Below are 26,077 nucleotides of genomic sequence, written 5' to 3'. Positions count from 1 at the left end.
CTAGGGGGTAGGGGAAAGGAAGGTAAACATGCATGCACTTTACCACTGAACATTGTAAATCCAACAGTTTGTAAATGAGTCCCCCCCCCCTCAACTCCCGCCCCTCCCCACACTTCTACCCTAGAAGCATCTGTCGACCTAATAGAAAAGGGGGTTAGCAAAAAGAACATCCAAAACATTTTAGTAACACCAGTGGAGAAACCCCCCACATTAGTAAATGTTTCATGGAAATACTAGCACAACTCATCATTCCATCATAAGGTGGGCTGCCCACAGAGAGAGCATTGGAGAAAAAGAGAGACAGGTCCAGCATCCAGACGGCCCTCCTGCTGAGATCCAGCAAAGACCAGGTCACAGTACGTTCAGGGGTCCGAACCCAGTCAAATCATGGGGCTACAAGAGAGATCCTTGTCAGCATGGAAACTAGTCACCTCTAGGTACCTCAGATCCGGAGAGCGACCCAGATCCTGGTCTCTCTTTTACCATTCCAGCTACGGATTCAGCTGTGTGGCCAGTCGGTGATGCCCGGTGCGACCAAGGAGTCTGAGAAGGTGTATCTGAGCATGCGGTATTTTGTCACCTCCGGGAGCGGGCGCGTCTACAGAACCTGGGCGGATCCGCTGGCACCGCAGGGTCTGCCAATATGTGCCTATTCGAGAAGGAGTTTGTGAGTCCAAGGAATGGCTAGTCTTCAGTGAGCCATTGCCAAGCGGATTCTGGATATTGAAGAAGTGCGATCCGTTGGCATGAATGACGCAGAGTTTGGCCAGGAACAGTAAGAGATACTGGAGTCCCATGGCTCTGGGTTTCTGTTTGACTTCCACGCAGGAGCGGAGTATGGCATCTCTGTCTCTATAGTTAAGGATGCAAGAAATTATTGGCCTAGGCGGCACTCCCGGAGGAAGCCTGGGCGTATCATTAGGAGAGATCCTCAAGAGGCATCCGCTGTTGCGCTTATATAAATTTTCGGTATCTTTGGCGCGCCTGTGCAGTTCAGTCATCCGGAAGAGAAAGTGGTGACCTGGGTCTTGAGGGTGGAGACATCATTCTCGACCATAGAAGCCCGTGACAGCCTCCGCCATCCGCCGTGGCATTCCGTAGATCCTGGCGGAGTAGCACCACATTCATCCCTAACCACTTCAATTTTCATTTCCACTGTAGCTTTTGACATCAGGATGGCTTGTAGAATGGTGGTAAGCTCAATAGAAATAGAAGCAGGCTCATCCCGAGTTGAGGGGCCTGAAGTAGCGGAGGCAGGCCCGGTGGTGTATTGGTCCATGCAAGTCAGGGACGTGAAGGAGCGGGTGGGCCTGCTCTTGCTCATTTTGATGGGGGTGGGGGGGGACTGAGAGGAGTCTGCCGCTTGCCACGATCGAGGTAGCATGAGCAACTGGCCCTCGACGGTCAACACACCAGGACTGGGCGATAAGTCACCAGGTAAGTGTCTCTTTTCTAACAGGCCTACAGGTCGCAGGAGGTCAGCTGCGCCTCTGGCATGAGGCCTTTAACCGCGCACCCCAGCTGATTTCCGCCGAGTCAGCTTGTGGACGGGTGAGGAGTCTGCACAATATGGGGTGCTTTGGTCATCCGTGGAGTGTGGGGTCAATTCACAGCTAGCCGTTCCAGAATAACTGAAGAAGGATGTTCAAGCACATCATTCCCTTGTGGCAGAGTTAGTCCCCAGACCTGGCAGATGGGCGGTCCGGAGGAAGAGGCTCTCCTGGCCCAGACAATCTCAAAAAGCATCCCAGACCCAGCAACCTCCCAGGCCCCAGGACATCAAGGGCCGCAAGAAGGGTCTATCTCTCTCAACTGGATGCAAGTAGTGCCAGACGGCAGGGAGGTCAAGGCGAGTAGCACCCGCCCCAACCAGCACCACAGCTCTGACGTTCCAGAAGGAGCAGCAGGGACTAGGAGCTCAAACTTATCCGCCAGGTGCCAACTGGGGGAGGGCAAACTCCAAGGTCCCCCTCAGTCAACAGGGAGGCAACCTTCATGCAGGAAGAGAGATTGTGTCTCTGGAGGCCTTTCACCGCCCCAGATGTGAGTTCATCCCGCAATCGTCTCCACTCCTCACAAAGCTGGACTCTCCATGCCCTCTCCCCATGCCGCCAGACCAGGAGGTTTGTAGAAAGACCAGGGGCCCCCCTCTAGTGTCAAGGTAGGGCACGCCACTCCGGTCCATGGCTCCCGGGCCCACTTCCACCATTGACAGAGTCCAGGGGGTGATGGGAGGAAGTAACATGTTTCTCGGAGTGTGCTCCCGGTCAGGGTCTTGCCACCAATCCCTCACCTTCTCTCCCCAGCTGCAGGTACGCCTCAGGTCTAGGCAGCGGGCCAGAGCATGTTTGAAGGATTTTACACACAGGCCCAATGCCAGCCCACCCCTCCACCCCTTCCCCCCTACTGCCAAAGCACTGTGCTGGAGGTCAGAGCTGCGGAGCCAACAGCGAGCCCCTCCACATGACCAGGTGGCAATCACCAGTTGCTCCTCAATCCTCGTCCCACGCCTCTAGCCTTCCCTGCAACAGCTGAGGTCGGGAGGGGCTGTCTCCCTCTCCGCACACCCTCTGGGTCCTGTGGCTGTCAAGCAGCACCAAGGAGGCCACAGCCGAGCTTCCAGCCGGTACCACCGTGAGGCGTTTAGTGGCTCAGTCCTCTCCTCAGGGGCACCCTGGGTGTGAAGGGGCAGTGTCCCGACTGCACTACTCGGAGAGTTGGGTTCAGGCAGTCAATGGAGGCTATAACCCAGGATTTATGTCAGATCCAAGGGGGTTCATTGTGGAATTACTAAGGATGCAGTCACCATGCTGGCGGTCCAAGCCACACCACCTGTGTTCTAAACATTTTTAGCAATATTTTTGTTTGTGATGTTTCCTCAGACAACTGGTAACAAGTGGGGAATTACTCTGAAAAATACAGAATACATTTGAGAAGGTACGCCAGTAACCCTGGTTAAATACAGGCCGGTGCAGGTAGACAGGGAGGGAAATCCTCTTTTATCAACACTTTTGAGAGGATTCATGCAATCACTATGGAACAACAAAATCTGGGAGTGCAAACAAACGCAAAAACAGTTTTTAGTAAGAAACTGCATGTTGGAGCAATACATTCAGTGGCACTCTCTTAACAACACGGAGCATCACATTAACTAGGTAACAAAGGCTCTGGCTTAAAGCAGAAACTGTTCCTTCAGCACTGGTACGTTTAGGAACTAAATAACTCATCATAAATACACTCTGGAATTATTCCTTGCACTCATGGATCCAATTCACTCAGCTACAGAACTATTATTGCATTCACCCACTCCTTCATCCACAATAAAACAAAAACAAGCTTATGGGAGATAAATTAAAAGAAAATCGGAAAAAAAAGAAAAATCCCTGACACACGCACATGGCAGGCACACCCTGCTATTAAAATAAGTACACTGAGGAATGATATTCTGTACAGCGTAATATTGTTGTATAGATCCAAGACAGCTGACATGTTGCTTCTAAAGTTTTGGACCATGTTGGAATTTTACAACAATACAGTACAGACAATATCCAAGATGACAGTCCAGCTCAGAAGAAGAGGCCAAGCGGGACGTGGGACACTACATATGAAATGAGCGACAACTGGCACTGTTGTGAAAGAGGTCGGGCAAAAGAAAAAAAGAAAAATTAAAAAAAATAAAAAAAACAAAATCAACAGGCCAATGAAAGAGCGCGATCACTCCAACATAATAGCAGGTGAATGGAAGTAAATGTTTGTGCAATATGCCAGGCCGTATACTGTCTGGAACTCATTATCTTGACAGTTGAAGCTGTGTGTAGACAGTATAAAAAGAGTTAAGAGGAAAGGGGGTCTACAAAAGGAGAAAAAGAAAAAAACTTATGACTGTCCTACGAGCGTTGGCACTGATGCACACTTATTTTAAGGTGGATGATGACATAAGCTCAAGTGAAATGCTGTAAATGTGAGGACAATTGCTGAAGTGGGATAATCCACTGCTCAATGCCAATATATTGCGCAGAAGCAACAGATCAATAACACTCAAACAGACTAATGGCTGAAGAGTGTAACCCAGAGCACCTCTCGGCATGTATGTGTGTGTATACATTTATTTACTTTTGTTTATTACATGAGCCTGGACAACAGCTAAAACTGTCAGGTCAAACCTAAAAATATGTACATATACTGATAAATACTACACAAAATCACAGAATGTCCAAAATTACTGTTGGAAAAACAATGTATTACCCTACGTGAGAGGGTCTAGAAAGTATAATCACAGTGCAAATATTCCTCCTCCTCCCCCTAGTGTTTGACAGAGGGGATAAACAACACCAAAATCATTGTTTAATCTGGTAATCTCTAAAGGTCGGAGTACCAAATTTATTTTCACAAAAAACACATCTATGCTATTGCATCGGACATAAAACGTTTCCAGTTAGCGAATCAGGCCTATCAACGTTATCATTGGATTGTCGCAATAGACAACACAGGCCTACTGAAATGATCATAAGATTATCCACAAGTCAACCATCAGTCATAACACCATAAGTGAACAAACATGTACAACATTACAGTTGACAATATAATATACAAACTCCTGAAAGAAGTACTTAAAAGCATTAGCACAGAACACATCTTCTAACCCTACCTACAGATGGGGTAACCTACACCAAAAGTCTTGCCTACTACAATAATCTTTGTGATTTCATGTAGCAAGATACCTGTCTACATACTTTACAAGAGAGTAATCATAATCCATCTGTAAAAGCCTTTTGGTTTTAACATATACTTTACACAATTAGCATGTTTGTTGTAACATTTTATGACAAACAGATCAGACCTCTGGCATTTACATAATTCTTCTCAAAGAACCAATCAGTCTCTACCAAGGCCAATCGTCAACATAACCATGAGAATATAATTTCCCAGAAATCAACCGTCAAGCATACAGTTAACAAATTACAAACCTGCACAAAATTACAACTGGCAAAACAATATGCAATATCTCAAAAGAAGGCTTAACAGGGATATTAACAGTGCAAACCTCTAAACCCCTATTTTTTCAGCAGGGCTTACCCAATATTAAAACAACTGCCCCTATAGTACCCTGTGAGATTCCATGTAACAAAACAGTCTACAGGCTTTGCCACTGTGTAATAACAATCCACTCAAAGGCAGTTTGACTTCAATACATAATTTTTACAATATATAAGTCAGGCTTGCTGCCTTCATCATAACGTTTCATAATAGACAGATCTGACCAATGGCATCTGACATAACATTTCTCAGTACAAAAATAAGGGCTGTATATTCTTTATCACTGTCTGGCCATCATAAAAAAAAAATCAGCCCTTCTGTATTGTATGTACGGATATGGAATTTTAATTGAACAGACCTAGCCAAAGGCAGCAGACCACTTTAGAGAATCAAAGACAGGCATACATTCAACAAGATAGGAGAGGGTTACACACGGTTACTGCATTGTGATGTAGTGTTCTTTAAAAAGGCAAGTCTTCAACTCTTTCCTACAATGGAGCAGGGCTGGGACAATCCTGATGTATGTAGGTATGTTCACACATGTTTAACATGGTGAGTGCACAGAAGTAAAAGGTATGTTGTCTTACTTTTTTCTTTTTTGCACTTCCTTGTCTGCAGTCTAATGATGTCTTGGCAGGGTGTGTGCTGCAGTGATGGTGAACTTGTTTACAAGATAAGAAGGGGTGCTGACGGCTTTGACAGTTATGCCACTAGTTATGAAGAAGGTGCAGACTTATCAAGGGAAGCCAATGGAATTCCAACAGAAAAGGAGTGTTATCATATTTTTTCAGGGACTGGATGGAATGTGCTGTGGTACGTTGGATGACTCTTAGGGGGGCCACTGTCGAGTCTGGGAGGCTATCGAACACAATGTATGGAGTACAAGCTTTTCTGTAAAAGATAAAGTGCAATATAAACACTCATTTCCACAGGGGACATACACCTCATGTTCCATCACAAGCTAGAAGAAAAGAAAATCAGCAAGTGGGGAGAGACAAAGACACTCAGTAGTGCTTATTAATGTTTTTTTGGGGTGATAACTTAGGATCTGGTTAAGGATGCTCTGTCAAATCAGACAGAAATAAAAAGAATTGGAAAATACAATGGGTCTGAGTTTAATGTGTAACCCATGCAGCGTAAGCAAAGTAAAGCCAGCAAGAGTAAATGGGGTGCACTATAATTGTAAAGTATTCCCTCGTGCAGGTCAATGTAAGCACTAAGTTGGAGGGAGAAACATCACCCAAACAGACAATAGCTTTAAGTGAGAGATGAATACTCCACTTGTCTGAGCCTAGAAGAGGTCGGAAAAGCCTAAAAGCTAATGGCTGAAACATGCAGGCCTAAGCAAACAAATGGTTGTAAGGGGCAGACCTAAAGCCCACCTAATGTATACTCTAAGCAACAAGTCTGTTTGACACCTATGCTGTCAAAACTCACATCTTAAAGAGGAGAGAGACAAAACCCAGAATTCCATATTGGACTTACCAATAGCATAAAACGGAACAAAGCGGGCAGGTTAACGCTGCATGTAGAATCAGAAGTTCTGTTGCCCTTCCACACCCATTAGATGCAACCAACCACTATTGCTCAGAACAGTCATAGCAGAACAGAATATTTTAGTCGCATAAACCTTTTCAGTAAGAGTGGATCTTTGAATGGAACTGAAAATATACGAATGATAATAAAATTATAGCTCATAAGGGAGTGATATGAATCAGTTCTCAATTTTCACTTTTTCTGAACTGGTTTTTCGCACTAAAATAGATATGCAGAGTTCTTAAATTAGAATTAATTTCAGCTTTCTTACACTGTAACTTAACAAGCACTTAACAGAATTAAAAGCTGGCTCCTGCAGTTTTGATTAAAACAGATGGGGTGAATGAGGAGTTACTTGGCGCACAATTTACTTCAGTAATTGAAAGAGGCAAAGCCGGCGTTCTTAATAAAGTGTAATGTGATGTCCTTTTACTCCGATATTTTGGAAATTCACAGAATTCTAAGGTACCATATATTGCAGAGGGGGTTAACGCATACAGCTGGATATCTGGATGGGTCTATGTTGTCTTAAAAAACAATCTCAACGATAAAGGTAATACTCTTACACTGTGTGCAAAGCTTTAACCGCATCACTTAGATCTGCAACCAGTTGTACACTAGCACACATTAGGAAAAGGGTGCAAATTGTGCTCTTTGGATCAGCAAGAGCACTTTGCATAAGGACGTACACATTTTGGTAACTCCCATTACAACTCAAGGTGCAAATGGCAATGTCGTTTACAAAATGGGCCCAATTACTTACACAAGGATTTAAATACCCCTTATGGCCCAGCACACGTTATTTGTGATGGGGATATCTAGCCCCCCCCCCCCATATTAGCACCCATTTGTGACAAGTGGCACATGTTAACAAATCTGCTTTGCGGGGATTACTGGCTCATGTAATCTCCCAGTGACCCACCATGTGGAGCAGCCTGCAATTTTCATGTGGCCGGAGGGCAGTTTTTTGGCTCGCAGAACACATTGCAAGCTGAATTCAAATGTTTAAAGTTTCAAGTTTAGAGCGAAAAAAACTACAGGAGTTCCACAACCGTTAACATTCTGAAATAGATTAAAATAAAATAAGAAAACAATATAATACTATCGCTGAAACAACATTTCTTCCAATTAACTCTCCTTTTCACAAAATGGCACTATTGAGTCAGAATTCTGTTAATCTTCCTCATCTCATCCTAATACATACGAGAAGGTGAACCCGTCTACCAAATGACCAGAAACTCGCTGCTTACCCTTAACCACAGTGTGTGACTCCAGGGTCATGCCCCGCATCCCTCCTGTGTAGCCTACTGGATGGATATTATAGGGTAGGGGGACCTCCCTCAAGCGGTTTCTGATGTTGAATGACAGTGTTGTTTGTACACGTGTCTGTCTTCATGTTGCTATGTATACATTAAATCACTGCTTAAGTACACAAGAAGACCACAAATAATTTGTACCTTGAAAGCGCTGTTTGCTCACTCATATAAGTGGTGATTTTGACTATGCACCCCCTGCGGTGCATGTGAAGAGTGAGACCATATAAGCAGATGCAATTTCCATGATGTTATTACTTTTTCTTACAGGACCCAAGAGGGAAACCCCACTGAAACAAGGACAACTGTGTCCGCTGGCATGTCATATATATGTTGCATGATGTGTGTTGTCCTTACTGAATGTAGTTAGGTTGTTTTACATAATTTACATTATTGCAGGGCAAAGTAACCTAGTCCTGACAAAAGCTCTGGACCTTATGGCCTCTTCAGTTTAGGGCTGAAACATGTTGGCTTCTATAGAGGGTGTGGGATCATTATTTTCATGGACACTCCCCTTAATACAATTTTTAATCATACAGGAACACCGTTAATAATGGGATACCTAGGTGTCCAGAGGTATTTTGATCATAAGGCCCCATCAGGAAAATATTCCAAGTGCTCTCTGGAATAGGTTTGAGCCTATCCTGGTTTTTAGGGACCAGGATGAGACTTGGTTATGAAGCCTGGCACCAACAGGGTTGGTGAGGATCTACCAAACACTAAGGGTCTTGTTTGATGATAAGAGGCATGCTTCACTTCATGTGTAAATTATCCTGGTTGTGCTATTCAGCTAGTGAATAAATGTATAGGATACCTTCTGTTGAAGTGAGTCTTAGATGGGAGAACCTATCCTATTGTCTTTTCATCCACTCTCTATCATAGCACCAGACTGATTTTTTATATCCATGGGCTACTGGTGCTATGTATACATGACATAAAAATGTTACACACAATATGTATAGGTGACTACCCTAATCATGCGCTGCTGCATTCCAGGCAGGAAAGAGGTATCATTTGCAACAGAGAAGCTTCAAGAGAAACAGTAAAAAAAAAATATATATATATATATATTTTATTTTCAAAGAAACAACGTGAAAAATAAATCCATTTAAGGAGAAATCGTTCTTTTTTGCCTTAAAGCTTTTTTTTTTTTTACTTTAGTCGTTTCTTCGGCCTATTTACTACAAAATGCAGAAATCAGACTTAGCAAATACTGTTCCGGCAACGACAATCACTTACCTCAATTACTCTCGAGTCAAAATCTTCATAAGTTTCTGTGAAGGTAAAAAGAAACCGTTATAGTTTTATGACATTTATTCCTAAAGCTCATTTTTCCTAAGAATGTACTGTCTTACTGTAAATAAATGAGGTGTCTCAGGAGTGATGTAGACAAGAAATTACCCATTTCAGGGTGAGTGAATGCTAACCAAATATAATTTATCCGTTTAGTCCCGTGGGGAGGGGTGAGCAACAGTGGCTACAAGAAACTGTTGAGGCTCGTTCCCACTTAACTTCTCTGTGTAATAAATCTGGGAAAACGTGTTGGGATTTATCATGGTGTTGGGGAAAGAAGCTCCACGGGAGCAAACAATGAAGTAAGGGTATCTTATAGTCTAGTTGGGTCTCTGGATATCAGACATGCATGTTCTCTTGGCCCTGACACTCTCTCGCTTTCAGCTGCCGGCTAATATGATGTTTAAGTTTCGATACATTTGTAATGAGTGTTTTCATAATCCAAAATGCACAAAAACACGTTTTATCAAAATGATCTATTAAACCTTGCCCTCTGTTGCTCCATCTCATTGTGTCGACTACATTTTTGGGTCCAGCATCCAAAGCCCCAAAAGATGAAAATAGCAGGTGCTTCTACGTGAACCTCCTACAGCAGTGTCATTCCTGCAGCGTCTGCGAAGTTCGAAGTGTCCTTCAGCAGGTCACCCGTCGGCATTCTCTTGACATAGTCTAGGAGAGTCTGCCCTATCGAGGAGAAGGAACACTCTAAGCCTCAAATGGCATGTATGATTTTCTCCATTCCTAGCTCATGCTTGCTTAGCCGAGGAGGAAATGTTTGGAAGGCAGCAACAAAAGGCTGAGTAGCCCTTATCTTTTATTCCTCTTAGCCTTATGTACATCAGCATCCAGCCTAGTATAACAATTCTAGGCCTCTTGGAATCATGGGGACTACGATCTTTTGAATGGCTCCTAGCACCCCCTGCCAAAAGCTGTTTAAATGCGGACCACCAGATGATATGTGATAATGTTCCCTTTTGCCAGCATCCTTTCCTGCACCTATCGGAGAAGTGTCCACCACGCTGTGGCGTCCAGTACCAATGGACAAATATGCTGCTGATTCAAAGCCTTGGGCCTAGTAATACCCCTGTGGGCGTTACAGGGAACTCTCTCTCACTGTGTTTCAGACAAGGACAACCCCAGTTTCTTTTCCTATCTAGTTTGGAGCCTCTCCCATAGTAACTCCACCTCTAACACAGAAGTAGTATTGGATATATTCTAACATGTTTCGTAAAAAGTAATGGTGCTATGATCACATGACCAAAGCTGTGTGTTTACCCCCAAACGGACTGAGGACCAGGAACGACTGAATTACGCTAGTCACTAAGGAAGATAATTCATCTGTAATGGTCGGACACTGGAACACAGTTTCCTATTTTGTCTCTTTTTAAATATTGAAAATACTTGGAACCCAACCCTTTCCTAGTCAAGCCACTCTGTGCACCTGCTCCTTATCAGTTACCAAGTTATACCTCTCACTTCACGCAACAGCAATGAAAATGCTATATGGGTAACACACTCAATGTTTCTCATGCTGCACATCACCGTGTGATCACTCTTTGTGCATAATATATCAAAATATGCCCACAGATTTTCTTTCATCATGTTGGTTATTGATGACCAAAAGCACAAACGTGAACAGATGTGGATGCCGGCACACAGTTGTTGTGACGGATGGCTACGGAAACTTGATGTATGACAACAAAAAGCTTTATTCTTTAGTAGGTAGTAAGAACTGCATATGACCACTCCCAGTGGTAATCTCCAACTCCCCCAACCAATACTGGTGGTACCTGAGAACAGTTACCTCAGCGACGCCAACAACATTCCACATTCTACCACTACCTAGAGAACATTCAATTAAAGAGAAACATACCCTTATCATAGCCTCTCGTGTAACACCGTATAACACACCTTCCACTTTACACAAACCAAAGATGAATAAATAAATAGGTAGGTAGAATAAAATCATGACAATGTAATCCATCAAATGTTTAGGAACAGAAGTACACCTTTGTGGTCTAGCATTAGTGGCAGGCAAATTTGAGTTTGTATAACACTCAACATCAGGCACTCTGGACGGTTCCCCATCACAATTCTGACTGTTTAATTGACCATACAATTTGGTTCCAACATCACTTCCATCAAGCCACCAGGAACTGACCCCAAAATAACTTACCTCTTGACCTTGACAACGCATCTTTTGTTCCATTCCCCACCATTAAGGTATGCTTAGAAACCAGAAACACACGTATACTAGGATATAATTTTGAATTTCCTTTCTCAGAACCTTGTGGCCTAGACTTTCACCATCTCTCCCACACAGAACTCAACTTCTGTCACCATTTTCAGATCATTGTATCCAGGTTTTCAATTTCCCTGAGACTGTGTCACCTTTTGGTACACCTCTTCCAAATTGATTTGCTTGTCTCCAGCTTTTCTCTCCGAACCAGGAGTAATTTCATTAGATGAATGCCAACCTCTTAACAAGACAAAAACTGCGCCACACCAGCAGTGGAAAGAGGAGTATTATGATAACTCCACAACCTTTCAGAGACTACATCAATGACTTTGCGACTAATTCTACTACCAACAGCATGGTGTCCTTAAACATTCTGTTAACCCTCTACACCATAGCAATACCTTGAGGAATGTATAGAGCAACAGTCAAGTGTTTCACACAAAACGAGAACAAAAACGCAATCACATTTCATGAGACTTGAACTGCACTCCATTATCAGTCACCAGACACTTGGGCACTCCTTCCCTCCTAAATAAGGATTTTAAAAACTCTACCATTGAATTCATACTAGGTTCCTTCAAAAATGTACACTCTACCCACTTGGAATGATAACCCACCAACAAATATACCTACAATACTCCTGTAAATTGTATGAAGGTCCAATAAAATCCATATCCAACATTTCCCAAAAGAACATTAGATGTACAAAGTGACTTATCAGCTTGGGCACTTATTGCACAACATTCCACAAACACATCCACCTCAGTGTCCAACACTGGCCACCAATAATATACTTGTAATTTTATTTTTTTCTCCATTTCAACTCACATGCCCTTGATGAGCAAATGCAAAGAAATAGGACCCCAGTGCCACTGGAAGAACCAAAAGACCTCCCGTCAAAATTAATCCTCCCTCAATAGACAACTCTTATTTTAATTAGGAATAGAACATAAGTTCCATATCCAGCTGATTCTCCCTAGGTCATTCGCAAAAAAAAATGGTCTCAAAAGGATCGTCAAACATCTCTAGTGCTACGCTGCCACCATTCCTGCAACATAATCACTTCCTTCGATACCATTACACCATCAAACAAACCTACCGCACATTCCTCATCCTCTCTAGTCTGTTCACTAAGAGAGGAAGTCAATGGACATCTCAACAAAAAATCTGCTCTAGAATTCTTGCCAACCGGAACATGCCTCACACTGAAGTTTAACTCATACATTTTAAAGAAAAATCTCACTAACTTAGGGCTAGCCTTATTAAGACTTCTTTCAGTCAACAGATGCATTAGTGGTTTGTGCCCATTGACCCAAACAAATATCTTACCCCACAAATACGTTTCAAACTGATTTGTGGCCCAAACACATGCTAAGGAGTCTCTGCCAATGGTGTTATGGTTTCATTCAGACTCAGTTACACTCCTTGATACAAATACAACAGTTTTCTCTTTACCTTTGGATATCAGACTAAAGACTGCCCTCAAGCTAACCCTACTCACATCCACGTTACCAACAGATTTGGCATTATCAGCTAGCAGAGCAAGGGAATCAATAATCAATGTTTTCATGGACTGAAATGCTGACACTTGCTCCTTCCCCCGACTCAGACTTGACTCCATTTTAAGCAACTTCCTCAAAGGCTCAGTTTGGGAAGCAAAACAATTCATAAACCTGAAATAATATCCATACAAATCCAGAAAAAATTGCAACTATCCTTATTACTAGGGGTTGGGCCGCATTATGGTTTTAACTGAATCAACTCAGGGTGTAATCCCGTTATCCGACATGCAATATCCGAAATACTTAATCTCTCTCACCATGAATTGACACTTATTCCTAATATTCATGACACCATGCGCACGCACAATTCTCAATACCTTATTCAAAATATTCAAATGATTTTGTTCCATATCAGAAATTACCAACATATCATCCTGGTAAGCCATTACTTCTTTCTTGGACCCAAACATAGTAAACATTAATTCATTAAACAGTAAACATTAATTTCTGAAAAAATGATGCTGCAGAGGCTAAGCCAAACGGCATGTGAGGAAATGTGAAGGCTCCAAAAGGAGTATTGAAAGCGGTCAAGTCATCAGGTTCTTGACTAAACTCTACTAGATGACACGCTTCCCTTAAGTGTAATACAGAAAATACTTTTTATCCATCCACTTGATTCAACTTCTCATGGATTTTGGGCAAGGGGAAACAGTCCACCAAAATGTTTTTGTTCAATGACCTGAGGTCACCACAAAGTCTCAATTCTCCAGTTTTATTTTTTGTTACTACAATGGGAGAAATCCACTGAGATGAGTCCACTGGTTCTATAACCACATCTGAATAAAGCTTGTCCAAATGTTCCTTCCATGGCACCCCTGATACTCAAAGGAACATCCCTCACTTTATGAACTACTAGGATAGCATCTGGTTTTTAAATAATTTTATATTCAAAACCTTTAATTACACCAAGCTTATCTGCAAACATGGTTTCATGCGTGGCAAGGAGCTGATTTAAAGAAGATACTGAATATTCTTTAATGTCAACAAGAGAAGTAGGACATTCTCTGCAGGGTCTTAACACCATCATAAAAGAACCTTGATCTCTCCATCCAAGAATGTTGTACTCTGCTTTTACCACATAAATCTTGGTGTATGTCTTCCTGTTTTTATGTGTGATGCACTCCTGAAAACAGCCCAACATATTATCGCCAATAACTCTAAATGCCACAGTATGCATATCAGAAGGAGATAGTTCTAACTGTTGCCATTCTTTTAAACACAGGTAATCAACTACAATAGTAATTGGTGAGCCCAATTTAACAGTGACTTCAATATAAACATCCCCTATATTAACATGACATGTAGGGTCCCCACTTTTCATGTTAAAACTGACTATCTTGACTGATAACACTATTCTGCTCATAACTGATCTTGTTTTTTCATCAATTTCCCCAGCAAACTCTTGTTCCGAAACGAAAACAACCTTCTGTACATTCTTGAAGGCTATGACAAAGTGTCCCACTTTTCTGCATTTGAGACAGGTTTTTCCACATACAGGGCAAGTTTTCAAGTTCGCTAAATGTGACTTAAAAGCACATCTGAAACAACTGTTGGTTGGCTGAGCAGGTGGTGTTTAAACAAAAGGCATGTTGTCGTCGTTAAAAGCAAGAGTGTTGGTAGGTTTTGATGTGACGTTAATATTTTGCATGCCCGACATTTGTGAAAATCTACCTAGTTCCTTTGATGTCATAACAGATCTTTGTATCCTACTGACAATTTCAAGGTTTCCTGTACCATACAGCAAAGTAAGTTTTCTTGTGTTCTTCTGTCAAAAGTATTGAGAACAATTTGATCCCTCAAATTATTATCAAAATTCCCATCAAACTCACAAGAAGCGGATAGTACTCCAACTAAGACTATCAATAGATTCATGTTGTCGACAGCGAGTAAAAACATTTGAGTCCTTCTACAATTATGCTGGTGTCTTCCTTAAAATGACTTTGCAGTCTATGAACTGACTCTTCTTAAATATCTCATTCATCTGAACTTGGAGGTAACAACATGAGCCGATGATCAACAATTATTTGCCTTTCAGATCCTAAGATATTATTATACAATAAGGCTTCTTTTCTTATGGGTTAAAATTTAATACCATCTATAGATATTTGGTAACTATCAAACGCTTTGAACCATTGGTTCCATTGTTTTTGTAAACACTGCAGTCATTAGTATTCTGCGTGGAGATAACTAAAAAGATCCACTGTAGCCAACTGGGAATCAAAGCATTAGAACAGTGTTGAAATATAATGTGACTTTAGTTTAAATGTAGAAATCCTCTCAAAGGTATTTGTATAACAACATCAAATCAGTAAACCACCTGTTTAAAGCGGTCCTCTAATTATCTAGAATAGACCAATGGCCAATTAGTAAATACAGTACAAGAACCAATCAGCATGCAGGACTTATTCCTAAAGTAGTTCACTTCAGACAGTGAATATGCTGATGCTGTGTCGTGAATAATTACTATCACTTGTTCATAAAGCACAGTTCACTCCACTTCCACTGTAGATCAATATAAGTAAGTTTTTTTTTTAGTAATCTAGGCAGCGCTGTATACGCTTGTGCGCACTGTGTCATGCACTCTAGCGCGATGTCATAATCTTTTGTGCTGCACAACTTTATGCTTCAGCTTTTGCACGTGCAATGCACTTGTAAATGCTCGAGCGCAATGTTGAATTCTTTTGTGCTGCGTGGCTTTATGCTGGAGCTTCGGTGCATGCAATGATCATGTAAATGTGGCTCACACAAGCTCTCTGAATACAAGGTTAACTATGCACAGACACCGCTGTAAAATCACAGCACTAATACAAAAATTAGAATGCCTGCATTTAGTACCGTTATAGTTGCTGAAAAGTTAATTTCAATGCGATATCATCGTGAAGATGCTGTTCTTGAGGATGTCCTGCTTACCAGAAAGTATGTTGTGATGGATGGCTATGGAAACTTGATGCTTGTTTTATTATTCAGTAGGTAGTAAAGAACAGCACAAAATGACTCCCAGTAGCAATCTCCAACTCCCCAAAACAACTCCCGGTGGAACCTGAGAACCGTCACCTCAGAAATGCCAACAACATTCTACATTCTACCAATACCTAAAGAACATGCAATGAAAGTGAAACATACCTTTATCATAACCTCTCATGAGTCACCCCATAACAAGAGTCTGTAGCAACACAGAAAAAAGTAGACAGGGGAAGGCAGGTGCAGCAGGACAGTGGTGTAAAGGTATCCAGCCCAACCTTGACAAAGGGGCAATTTTAAACAAGAAAAATGACTGCTCTGAAAGACTGCACGAAAAAGTCGTCAGTGAATATCAGTATTGCTGGAGTTCTCAGGTGGTGAAATGAGACTCACTGGGCCTTTAAAGTTCTGCAAGTACATTTTGAGGCATTTATTATCTTCTAGAATATCAACATTCTAAATTACATTTGTACTAGAGAGTTTTGTGTCACTGTTTGAAAAGAGAAAAGATAAGTGCACCAAACAGTTTTCAACATCTGATGGGGGTCCGGAGAACTTTGTGAACTATGTAAAAGTTACTTTGTGAATTATATAGAGGCCTGATTAAAAACATACTCCACATTCTCAGCCAAGAAGGACAGATTGCCCTTTAAGAACAAGTTACTTACCTTCAGTAATGCTCATTCTGGTACAGATTATTTAACTGTAGATTCCTCAACCCTTGAACATTTGTATCCAGGTGTCAGACTGGATACGGAAACCTTTGAACAGTACCTCCACACTCTGCTCCAGAATGACACAGGGGGCCCATATTGGCGCCACTCCTGCAAGCTGACATCAGCTGCTTTTCAGGTAGTCGGTGCCCCCACACACAGAGCCCCACCCAACAGCAAACTGGCTTTTACCAATGTGCAGATTCCTAGACTTGGGACGTTATTAACAGATAGTACCCAATTCACAGAATGGGGAGAATGTGAGGATGGGTGAGAAACCTGTGATTAGAATTTCTACGACAAAGAGTGCATTACCGGAGGTAAGTAACTTTTAACCTCAGATTCCTCACCTTTTCAATACATACCAAAGCAGTACCTAATGGAAGGTTGGTATGTGAATTGGCTCAAACCAAAATGTCCTTTAGAACAGAGTAGGCAAAATGCCCTCAGCAAAGCTGGCTTGTCCAGACAGTAGTGCTTCATGAACGTATGGTGTGATGCCCAAGTAGCCACCAGGCAGATTTCCAGGACAGGAACTGTGTGTGCAGTGCAGTTGTAAGCCTTAGTGGAATGAGCTTGCAGTCCTTCCGCAGGCTGCGCCTTGGCCAGTGCATGGTAGACTTTGATGCAAAGTACAATCCAGCAGGAGAGGGTCCTTTTCTAAAAGGCTTCGCAATTTTTAGCTCTAACGAACCATAGAAAGAGCTGATTGTCCACCCTGTGTTCTTTGGTACCATGGATGTGGACATTCAATGCTTTTTTGGGGTTCAAGTGAAGGAGTCTCCCCTCCTCAGAGGGTTGAGGCGGAGCACAGAAAGCAGCAGAGTGATGGTTTGACCAACACAGGACAGCATCAAAACATTTGGCAAAAAGGATGCAAAACCAGTTTATCTGAAAAGAACATAGTATACAGTGGATGGATGCAGAGATCCTGCAGTTCACTCATGACACACCAATTTTATTGTGATGAGGATCACGGTGTTGAGGGTAAGAAGCTGCAGATGGCAGCTAAGATCCAGCTCAAAGGGAGTGCACATCAAATATGTGAGAACAAAGTTAAGGTCCCATCATGGCATGACAAAGGGAGAGAGGGAAAACAAATGTTGTATTCCTTTCACAAAAAGTATCACAACTAGCGAATTAAATAATGCGGGCTGGCCTAGCAATCGTAACACGGCAGAAAGAGCCTAAGGGTACCCGTTAAATGTGCCCAAAGACTTGCCCAGCAAAAGGCAGAACCAAAAGAACATCAGATAACATGGCCTGGAGGTGGTCAATCTGACAAAATTAACCACCTCCTGAGGAAGGTCAAAGACATTCCGCTGTCATTGTTCAACCTCTATGCATGAAGGTGGAGACTGCAAAGGACTTCACTGAAACCAAGAACAGAGGCAGAAAGACTGGGATCATAGCCTGAAATGTCCTGGACTCTCCTTTCTGGATGAATGACATGAAACAGAACCATATCCAGAATGGCTCCGATGAACCGGAGCATGTAAGGAGTTGGGTGTGACTACAGCATGTTGATAGTGAACCTCAAAAATGACAAAGAGCTTTGCTGTAGTCTGGAAGTGGATGACGACTGCCTGGGAAGAGCCCCCCTTCCACAGCCAGTCATTCAGGTAGGTGAATACTGGAAGCCCCAAAGAACCAACCTCCACAGGTGGGCTGCTACCATCACCATCTATTTCCTGAACACACAAAGGGTGAAAGCAAAGGTGAGAACATCAAATTGAAAATGCCCTTGTCCCACCATGAATCGCAGGTGGCGAGAATGGGCTTGCAGAACGAGTATAAGGAAATAGGTGCCCTACATGTCTAACATCACCATCAAGTCTCCAGGGTCGAAGGCAGAGAACACGGGCTAGTGTATTTTGAATTTGTCCTTCCAGAAGAAGGCGTTCAGAGGACACAGGCCTAAAATAGTATGAAAGGCCTCAGTAAATCTTTGGCACCATGAAGTAGCAGGAATACCAACCACAACCTACTTCTGGCGCAGGCACTCGTTCGATAATCCCTTTGGCCAAAAGGGTTTCCTGCCATAACAGGAAGAAATGGCCTTCCGGCAGTCATCCCAGGGATGGTGGCAGGTGCTTGGGAGTGCCAATGAAGGGCAATGTGTACCCCTTCTGGTCTATAACCAAGGCCATCCTGTCTTATGTCATGGTCAGCCTACCTGGCAAGAATCACTAGGTCCTGACTCCAATAAACTGCCTGGGCTCCACTAAGGGCATGCTAAAGGAGTTTGGCAGGTGGGGTTGCGGTAGGTCGGGATCTTGGATAGTGGGCAGAGTGCATCACAAAATATGACCACAGGGTTAATGGGTGCCGGGGTCCTAGCTGTAAAACTGGTGGAACTTTGCTGAGGATGAATTGCCTGGTGGTATGAGGTACCACTGCCAAAATGAAGAGACAAACAGTAAGGCTGATACAGCTGTTGAGGGCATGTACATGAGGGGTGATTGGACATCACCTGAAAAAAGCCATTGACTGCATCCAGGCATGGTGTCGAATGGTTACGCTGGTGCCAATGGCTTGTCCGATGGAACCAGTGGTGTCCAAGCTGCAACAAACTGTGAACTTGGCCACATCACAATTGTCTTAATACAGCTTGGGTAAGGACAGGTTAGATGCCTTCCTGGACATCTTAAAGGATTTGAGCCACCAAATTCCAAAGAGCAGCAGGCCATTACCTAAGGGCCAAACTGGTGGAAGAAAATACCCTCTTTCCAGAGGTTTCTACTTGTTTGGACTCTCTATCTTGGGGAGTAGTCGGGATAGTACCCAGATTGGTCTGGCTAATCGATGCCTGCATGACTAAGCTCTCAGGAGAGAGATGCTGAGACAAAAATGCATAGTCCTCCAGGGTGGTCAGTGGCATCATGCGAATTGGTGGTTGACCGGGGAGACAGAGCCAGGTTTGTCCCAAGGCTACTAAAAGGGTATCAATAAGGGCCGTCTTAAAAGGCAGTAGGGTCTCAGTAGTATTTTGCTCAGGCTGTAGAACTTCAGTCAATATGTTGGTTTTGGCCTCTCAGGTGGGGAGTTGGAGGTCAAGAACTTCAGCCGCCCTCTGCATTACTGCAGCCCAAAAAACATACTTTCTTCAGTGATCAGATCTGGATGTGTGAGAAGGCCAGATTTAGAAGAGGTGTTGAAGCCGCTAGTGTCTTGTAGGTCATGATACCAGTTATCCTCAACGTAGGTTTTATCAATATCACATGCATCATAATCATATAGGAGTCTGTGCGAAACAAGGAATGTAATATGTGGGATCGTCTTTGTGAAGATGGAATATCAAGCGTGGGAGGTCGAGATTCAAAAGCAACTGAGCATGGTCTCAATCGAGATCATACCAGTGCCCACTCAGACAGCACAATAGGACAGGTTCTAAGGGCCTGAACAGCTCCAGGGATAACCGAGATGAAGGGCCTTGCAGCTCCATGAGTTCTGAAGGTACAACAGCAGGAGTTGAGAGGGATTTGAAGACTTGGAGTATGGCCTCACATAAATCTTGGATCTGCCTCGTTATCGCAGCAGTTCTGAATACTTGGCTTGTACTAGGACTAGTTCCGGTATGCTTCAATGCGACTAACTTTGGGATCAAGATCAGGAAGCATGCGACTGTCTGAATATGTGACGGAACAACTAGGTCCTAAACAACAATAGCCTTAACCACTACTGCTAAACAACTAAAAAGTCTCTACAACAAAGTACTGAACAACTACTGTCTAAACAACGATTCTGCGTGAATAACAATTGTCTGAACAACAAATCTTAAGGTAAGTTTTTCTTTTTATGGCTTATTAGTTGTTTATTTTTATGGTTTATTAGTTAAACAACTAATAAACCACGAAAAAAAAAGAAAAACTTACCTTAAAATTCATTGTTCAGGCAATCATTATTCAGGCAAAATCGTTTTTTAGACAGTAGTTGTTCAGTACTTCGTTGTAGAGACTTTTTAGTTGTTTAGCAGTAGCAGTTCAGGCAAGTAGTGGTTTAGACCTCGTTGTTCAGGATGTTTCCCGACTGTCCATGTGTCCTTTGAGGAGACTGAGGGGGGTGAAAAGGGGCAGTCACATTTGAATTTTTTGTGCTTTTACTTACCTGAAAACTTGGAGTGCGAAGACTACCAGCCCACGGATCGACTCCTGTGGCTCCTGCAGTGGGAACTGGACGAAGACCAACCCTTGGACTGGTCTCGACGTGGGGTCTAACAATGCTTGGCATCAGATCTTCTCCTCACAGTCCTGTATGACCTCGGGTTCATCATTGCATTGACACTGCAGGCCTTGGAGTCGTGGCTCGACCCCAGGAACCAAGCAAAGCTGGTGAAGATCTGTCACAGACATTTGTTTGCAACAGTTCTTACAGGGCTTGAAACCTGTTGTCTTGGTAGATGACATTTCTCTTGTACGCTGAAAACTTCTTTTTCAAAAAACTGTCTCAAATTGACTAGAGGTAGCTCCAGATCAGCGTCTGATGATGCAAAAAGTAAGGAACTGATGCCACTGCACGGGAGTTTCCAGTAAGGAATATCATCAGTGTAGAGCGGTATGGCACCACCGACCTGCGCTCTGAGGTACTGCTCAAAAGTTTACAGATTCAGTTTGATCGCTGGAGAATATTCTAAAGGTGAGGAATCTGCAGTTAGGTTCTATCAGAAGACTACTTTACACCACAACACCCCAGAAAAGGTCCTATGTGCAGGAGCCATGTCTAAAAAGGTCTCCTGGAAGGCAGGCGCTTGCAAATGTCATCAGACTTATAACTAAACTATGGAAAACAAGAAATAGTCCATAGTCTTTTCCTTCGCATCACTCAAGGTGGCTCAAATGAACAATTCAGTGACCGAAAAGGATTAATTGGCATGATTACTTATTCCCTTAGACAGCACATGTGCTGTCTCTGGCAAGACATTGTTTTGTAAGAATGGGCTTGGAAACTGTCCACTGCTTACAACTGGTTGGCTTTATGTCACTCTCATTAGCTTGTTCCTTATTGGTTAGCTGCCATATGTTTCAATCTTCTTTATGTGTTTGTCCCTCCCTTTGAGCCTGAAAGCATTACTTGTATCCTTCCACTGCTCATTTTTTAAGGTGATACTTTATTTTTGTTTAAGCACTCTACCAAAGTGTGCCTTTTACAGCAGACTCCCTTACGTACTTCTCCTCCCTCCAGGTTCCTCCCACCCGGTTACTTTTCGCTGTCCATCGCGTTACCTCCTCACTAGTCATCCCTCTGTTGTTTGTGTTGCACCAATGCACACCAATCCTGGCTCTGTAGCACCCTTCCCCCTCACCATCCCTGTGTTGTCGACGTTTACCCCACCACTACCACCTGTCAACAACAACAACAACAAATGGCTTTATCGGTTACTAGACCATCAAAGCAAAAAAAACAATCCAAATATAATAAGAGCATAAAAAGGAATAATACCACCTGTCATATCTTGGTTGTCGAGCTTCCCTTCACATCTGCCCTCCTTCTATTGTCTGTGCTGCCCATCGCACCTCCTTTGCCCCTCAAAGACATCATTCACACTGTCCATGCCGCATATGCCAAATTCTCCAGCCACCCACACTCTCCGCTCTCTGTGTTGCCTCTGCTGCCCACTCAGCATGCAACTGCTTGTGCTGCGACCCCAATGCCATAACACAAAAAAAAACAAAAAAAAAAACACACTGACTTGGGCCAATGCTGGCTGCTTCATAGCGCTTTTCCCCCACACCCTCCTTGTTCATGTTGCTTTCCCACAATCCCCATCTCTCCACATGTTGATTCTCACCAGCCATACAAATAAAGCGTTAGCTACATCATAGAGCTTTTCTTTACAACATGACTAAGAACACTGATAAAGCCAACACCTTCCACACCAGAAGCGCAGAGTCATGTAGGTTGCTAATGCACTAGTGTGCAGCACTAAGGACCTCATATGAGTACCCTATATGGAAAAATCTCTTCGCAGAGCAGGGAGGATGGGAGGACCAGTAAGGAATCCACAGCTCGGTAAGAGTCTCTACCAGATATGGAGCTACCTAAGTTAAGTAACTTGATCATATAGTAGAGGCTTCTAACGCAGATTCCTTACCTTAGAAAAGATACGAAGCAACACCTCTTCGGATGTGGGTCTGCAAACAGATTAAGTACAGGAAGTTCTGGATGACCAAATGGGCAAAGTGTTTCTCATGATGGACCAGAGTGTCCAGGCAGTAGTATTTTATGAATGTGTGCAAAGGCACACACGTTGCTGCCAAACAGATGTCCGTTATAAGGACTCCTGTGAGCTAATGCAGTAGTCACAACCTTGGCCCTGGAAGAATGAGCGTGTAAATCCTCTAGGGGTTGCTCCTTGGTCAATGCGTAGCATATCTTTATAAAGAGCACTATCCATCATGAGATGGTTCTTTTCTGCATGGCCTTTCCTTTCTTTGCCCCGACAGACTCAATGAAGACTTAATTGTCCATAAAGAACTCTCTGGTATGATAAATATAGAATGAAAATGCTATTTTGGGGTCCTGTTGGTGCGGTCTCTCCTCTTCTTTGGAAAGGTAAGGCCGGGCAAAGAAGGTAGGCAAAGTAATAAGTTGCCCTACATGAAAATATGTCATCACTGTAGGGAGAAAGGAGGCACAAGTTCTTAGAATCCTTTTATCTGGGTTGAATGTTGTGTAGGGAGGGTGCATAGAAAGTGCTTGTAGTTCACTGACCCTCCTGGCCTATTTTATGGACACTAGGTGGTGAGTAGACAGAGTGACAGCTGTGTGGAGGCTGGAAGGGCACTCACATGAGAAATGTAAAGACCAGATTGAGGTCCCACACTGGGGCATGATGAATGGTTGTGGATGAAATAGGTGTTGTAGTCCCTTTAGAAAACGAGTCTTGAACAAAGAAGGTTGGTCCGGCAACTGCAAAAAAGCCAAAATCCTTGAAAGATAAAATTTGACAGAGCCCACAGCAAAACCTTGCAGGGACTGTTGAAGAGTAAATAGCAAAACCTTGAATAAGGATGAGGAAAGAGGGTAAACATGCTTGGAGGCATACCATGATACAATTTGTCCCAACGGCTGGCATATAGAGTCATGGTTGATTGACGCCTGGCTACCAGAATGACAATGCAGACTTCAGGAAAAAGGTCAAAAACCGTCAGCTGTCACTGCTTGATCACCAAACATGAAGGCAGAGAGTGCACAGGTTCAGGTCTAAGACCTAACCCTGCTGCTGTGACAGAAGAGCCTCCTGAAGTGGCTGCCTGATCGGAGGACCAATGCGGACGCTCAGGCAATCTGGATACCAAACTCTCTGTTCCCAATCTAGCGTTACAAGAATGATTGGTGCCTAGTTGTTCCTGATCATCTTGAGAACTCTGGGTAGTAGAGGTTTTAGCAGAAAGGCATACAGGAGGTAGAGCTTCACTCAAACTAAAAGTGTCTCTGAGTGAGAGCTGACTCAGAGTGACAGCTGCCTTGGAAAATCCAGCATGCAGAATCGCTGGCATTGCAAGTTCTTGCAAGTGGCAAATAGATCTATCCAAGTCTCTTCTCCACAGTCTTCGAAGAGACCCTGCAAAACCTCTGGATGGAGAGTCCATTCATGTTTCGCTAGGCATCGACAGCTGAGTTTATCCGTTCTGGCGTTCAGAGAGCCCACAGGTGTTAAACCATTAGGGAAATGCTCCGACATTCCAGCCATGTCCAGGGACACAGAATCTCTTGCCACAGGGTCCACAAAACAACCCCACTGGTTTGTTGCAATACAACATAGAAGTGGTGTTGTCTGTAAACACCTAGCCTTTCCTTGATCGAAGGAAGAAAGGCTTTTAATGCCAACCGAATCACCCTCAGCTCCAACAAGCTAATGTGGAGCCGAGACCGCGCCGGTTACCAGAGTCCTATGATCTCTGCGTCTCCCAGATGGCCGACTCAGTCAAGAAATTATGCGTCTGTCACTACAGTCGACTCTTGTTGGGGAATTGAGAGGGGTCTGCCGCTGACCCAACTGTGGTTCAGCGGCCACCACAGAAGAAGACTGCATGTCTTTTGCAGTTCCCTCTGAGAGCTGGAGCACGTCAGAGACATTCCCCTGATGGCGCGCCCACAAGGCCGGAATATGACAATGGGCACATGTCAAAAGCAGGATGCAAGCGGCCACAAGGTCCGGCAGCATCAGAGTCAGACTCACCGAAATCCAGGATAGAGGCTGAAACATTAAAATTATATCCTGTATATTCTGAGCTCCCTTTTCAGGAGGTTAAGTCCAAAACGGCACTGTGTCCAGACAAGCTTTGATGAAAGGGAGGGTTTGAGAGGGAGTCAGGTGTATACCCAGCAAATGTAGGATGTCCGCCATAGTCTTGAGGTGGGAGACGACTGCCTAGGGCAAGCTCACCTTCAACAGCCAGTCGTCAAGTTAGAGGAAGACTGGAACCCCTGACCTCTGCAGATGTGCAGCAACCACTGCAGTCAAATTGGTGAACCCCTGAGGGATGCTGGTGAGCAAAAAAAAGCATAGCAAACCGGAAATGCCTGGAGCCCACTGTGAACCACAGGTGACACCTGTGGGCAGTCAGGACAGGGATGTGGAAATAGGCATCCTGCATGTCCAGCGCTACCAACAAGTCTCCTGGGTCGAGGGCAGACAGGACCCGAACTAACGTGAGCATCTTGAATTTCTCCTTCTTCAGGAAGAGATTGTGATGGCGCAGGTCTAGAGTAGAGAGGAGGCCTCAATCCTTTTTTGGCACCAGAAAGTAGCAGGAGCAGCAACCACAGCCTACTTCTGTTGATGGCAACCTCTCTATCTCCACATTGGCCAAAAGGAAATGAACTTCCTGACAGGGTAGAGAGAGATGGTCCTCCGTCAGCCAGCTGTAAGAAGGTGGCACGGGTGGTTAGGTTTTCAGAAAGGGAATAGATGTTATGAACATTCAGTGTTGCAGGCGATAGTGGATTCATTAGCTCACTGGATGTCCATGATGATAGTGGTCCCATGTTGTCCATGGGAACCAGAGCCATGGCCACAAAAAGGCTGTGAAGCCTGTTGGCCTTCATGGCTGGACAGGAAAGGACGCTGTTAGCCCTACCCTAACCACGGAGGAGGCGAAAGGAAGTCTGGGTGTTTCGAGGGGCCACAGGGAGGCCCAAGGACATGGCATTAGCCCAACTGTCCTCAAAGCTGTCCAGCTCTGAGTATGCTTCCTCACCAAAAAGGTGAGAGCCATCAAAGGACTTATCAATAAGGGAAGCTTGGACATTACCCAAGAAGCCAGTGTTTCTAAGCCAGGCATGGAACCTTAAGGCCACTGACGACGCAACGCTTTGCCCACTGAGTCGGTCGTATTCAATCCACAGCAAAAGGTGCTCTGCTGTGTCTCTGCAGTCTGCTATCACCTGTAACAGTATGGCTCAGGCTTCCTCCAAGAA

At 43.7% G+C, this 26,077-nt stretch overlaps 1 protein-coding gene across 1 annotated transcript in view; it reads right to left on the bottom strand.

Moving 5' to 3' along the window:
- MRPS5 (mitochondrial ribosomal protein S5) overlaps window positions 1-26,077 on the bottom strand; it is a 495,636-nt gene that overhangs the window by 249,006 nt on the left and 220,553 nt on the right. The window contains exon 5 of the mRNA XM_069235057.1: window positions 9,126-9,160. Within this exon, the coding sequence (XP_069091158.1) occupies window positions 9,126-9,160 (35 nt within the window). The remainder of the gene's footprint in view (window positions 1-9,125; window positions 9,161-26,077) is intronic.

Source organism: Pleurodeles waltl, chromosome 5 (genome assembly GCF_031143425.1).
Source record: "Pleurodeles waltl isolate 20211129_DDA chromosome 5, aPleWal1.hap1.20221129, whole genome shotgun sequence".
Classification (NCBI taxonomy): domain Eukaryota; kingdom Metazoa; phylum Chordata; class Amphibia; order Caudata; family Salamandridae; genus Pleurodeles; species Pleurodeles waltl.
This window is presented reverse-complemented; position numbering and strand designations above follow the sequence as displayed.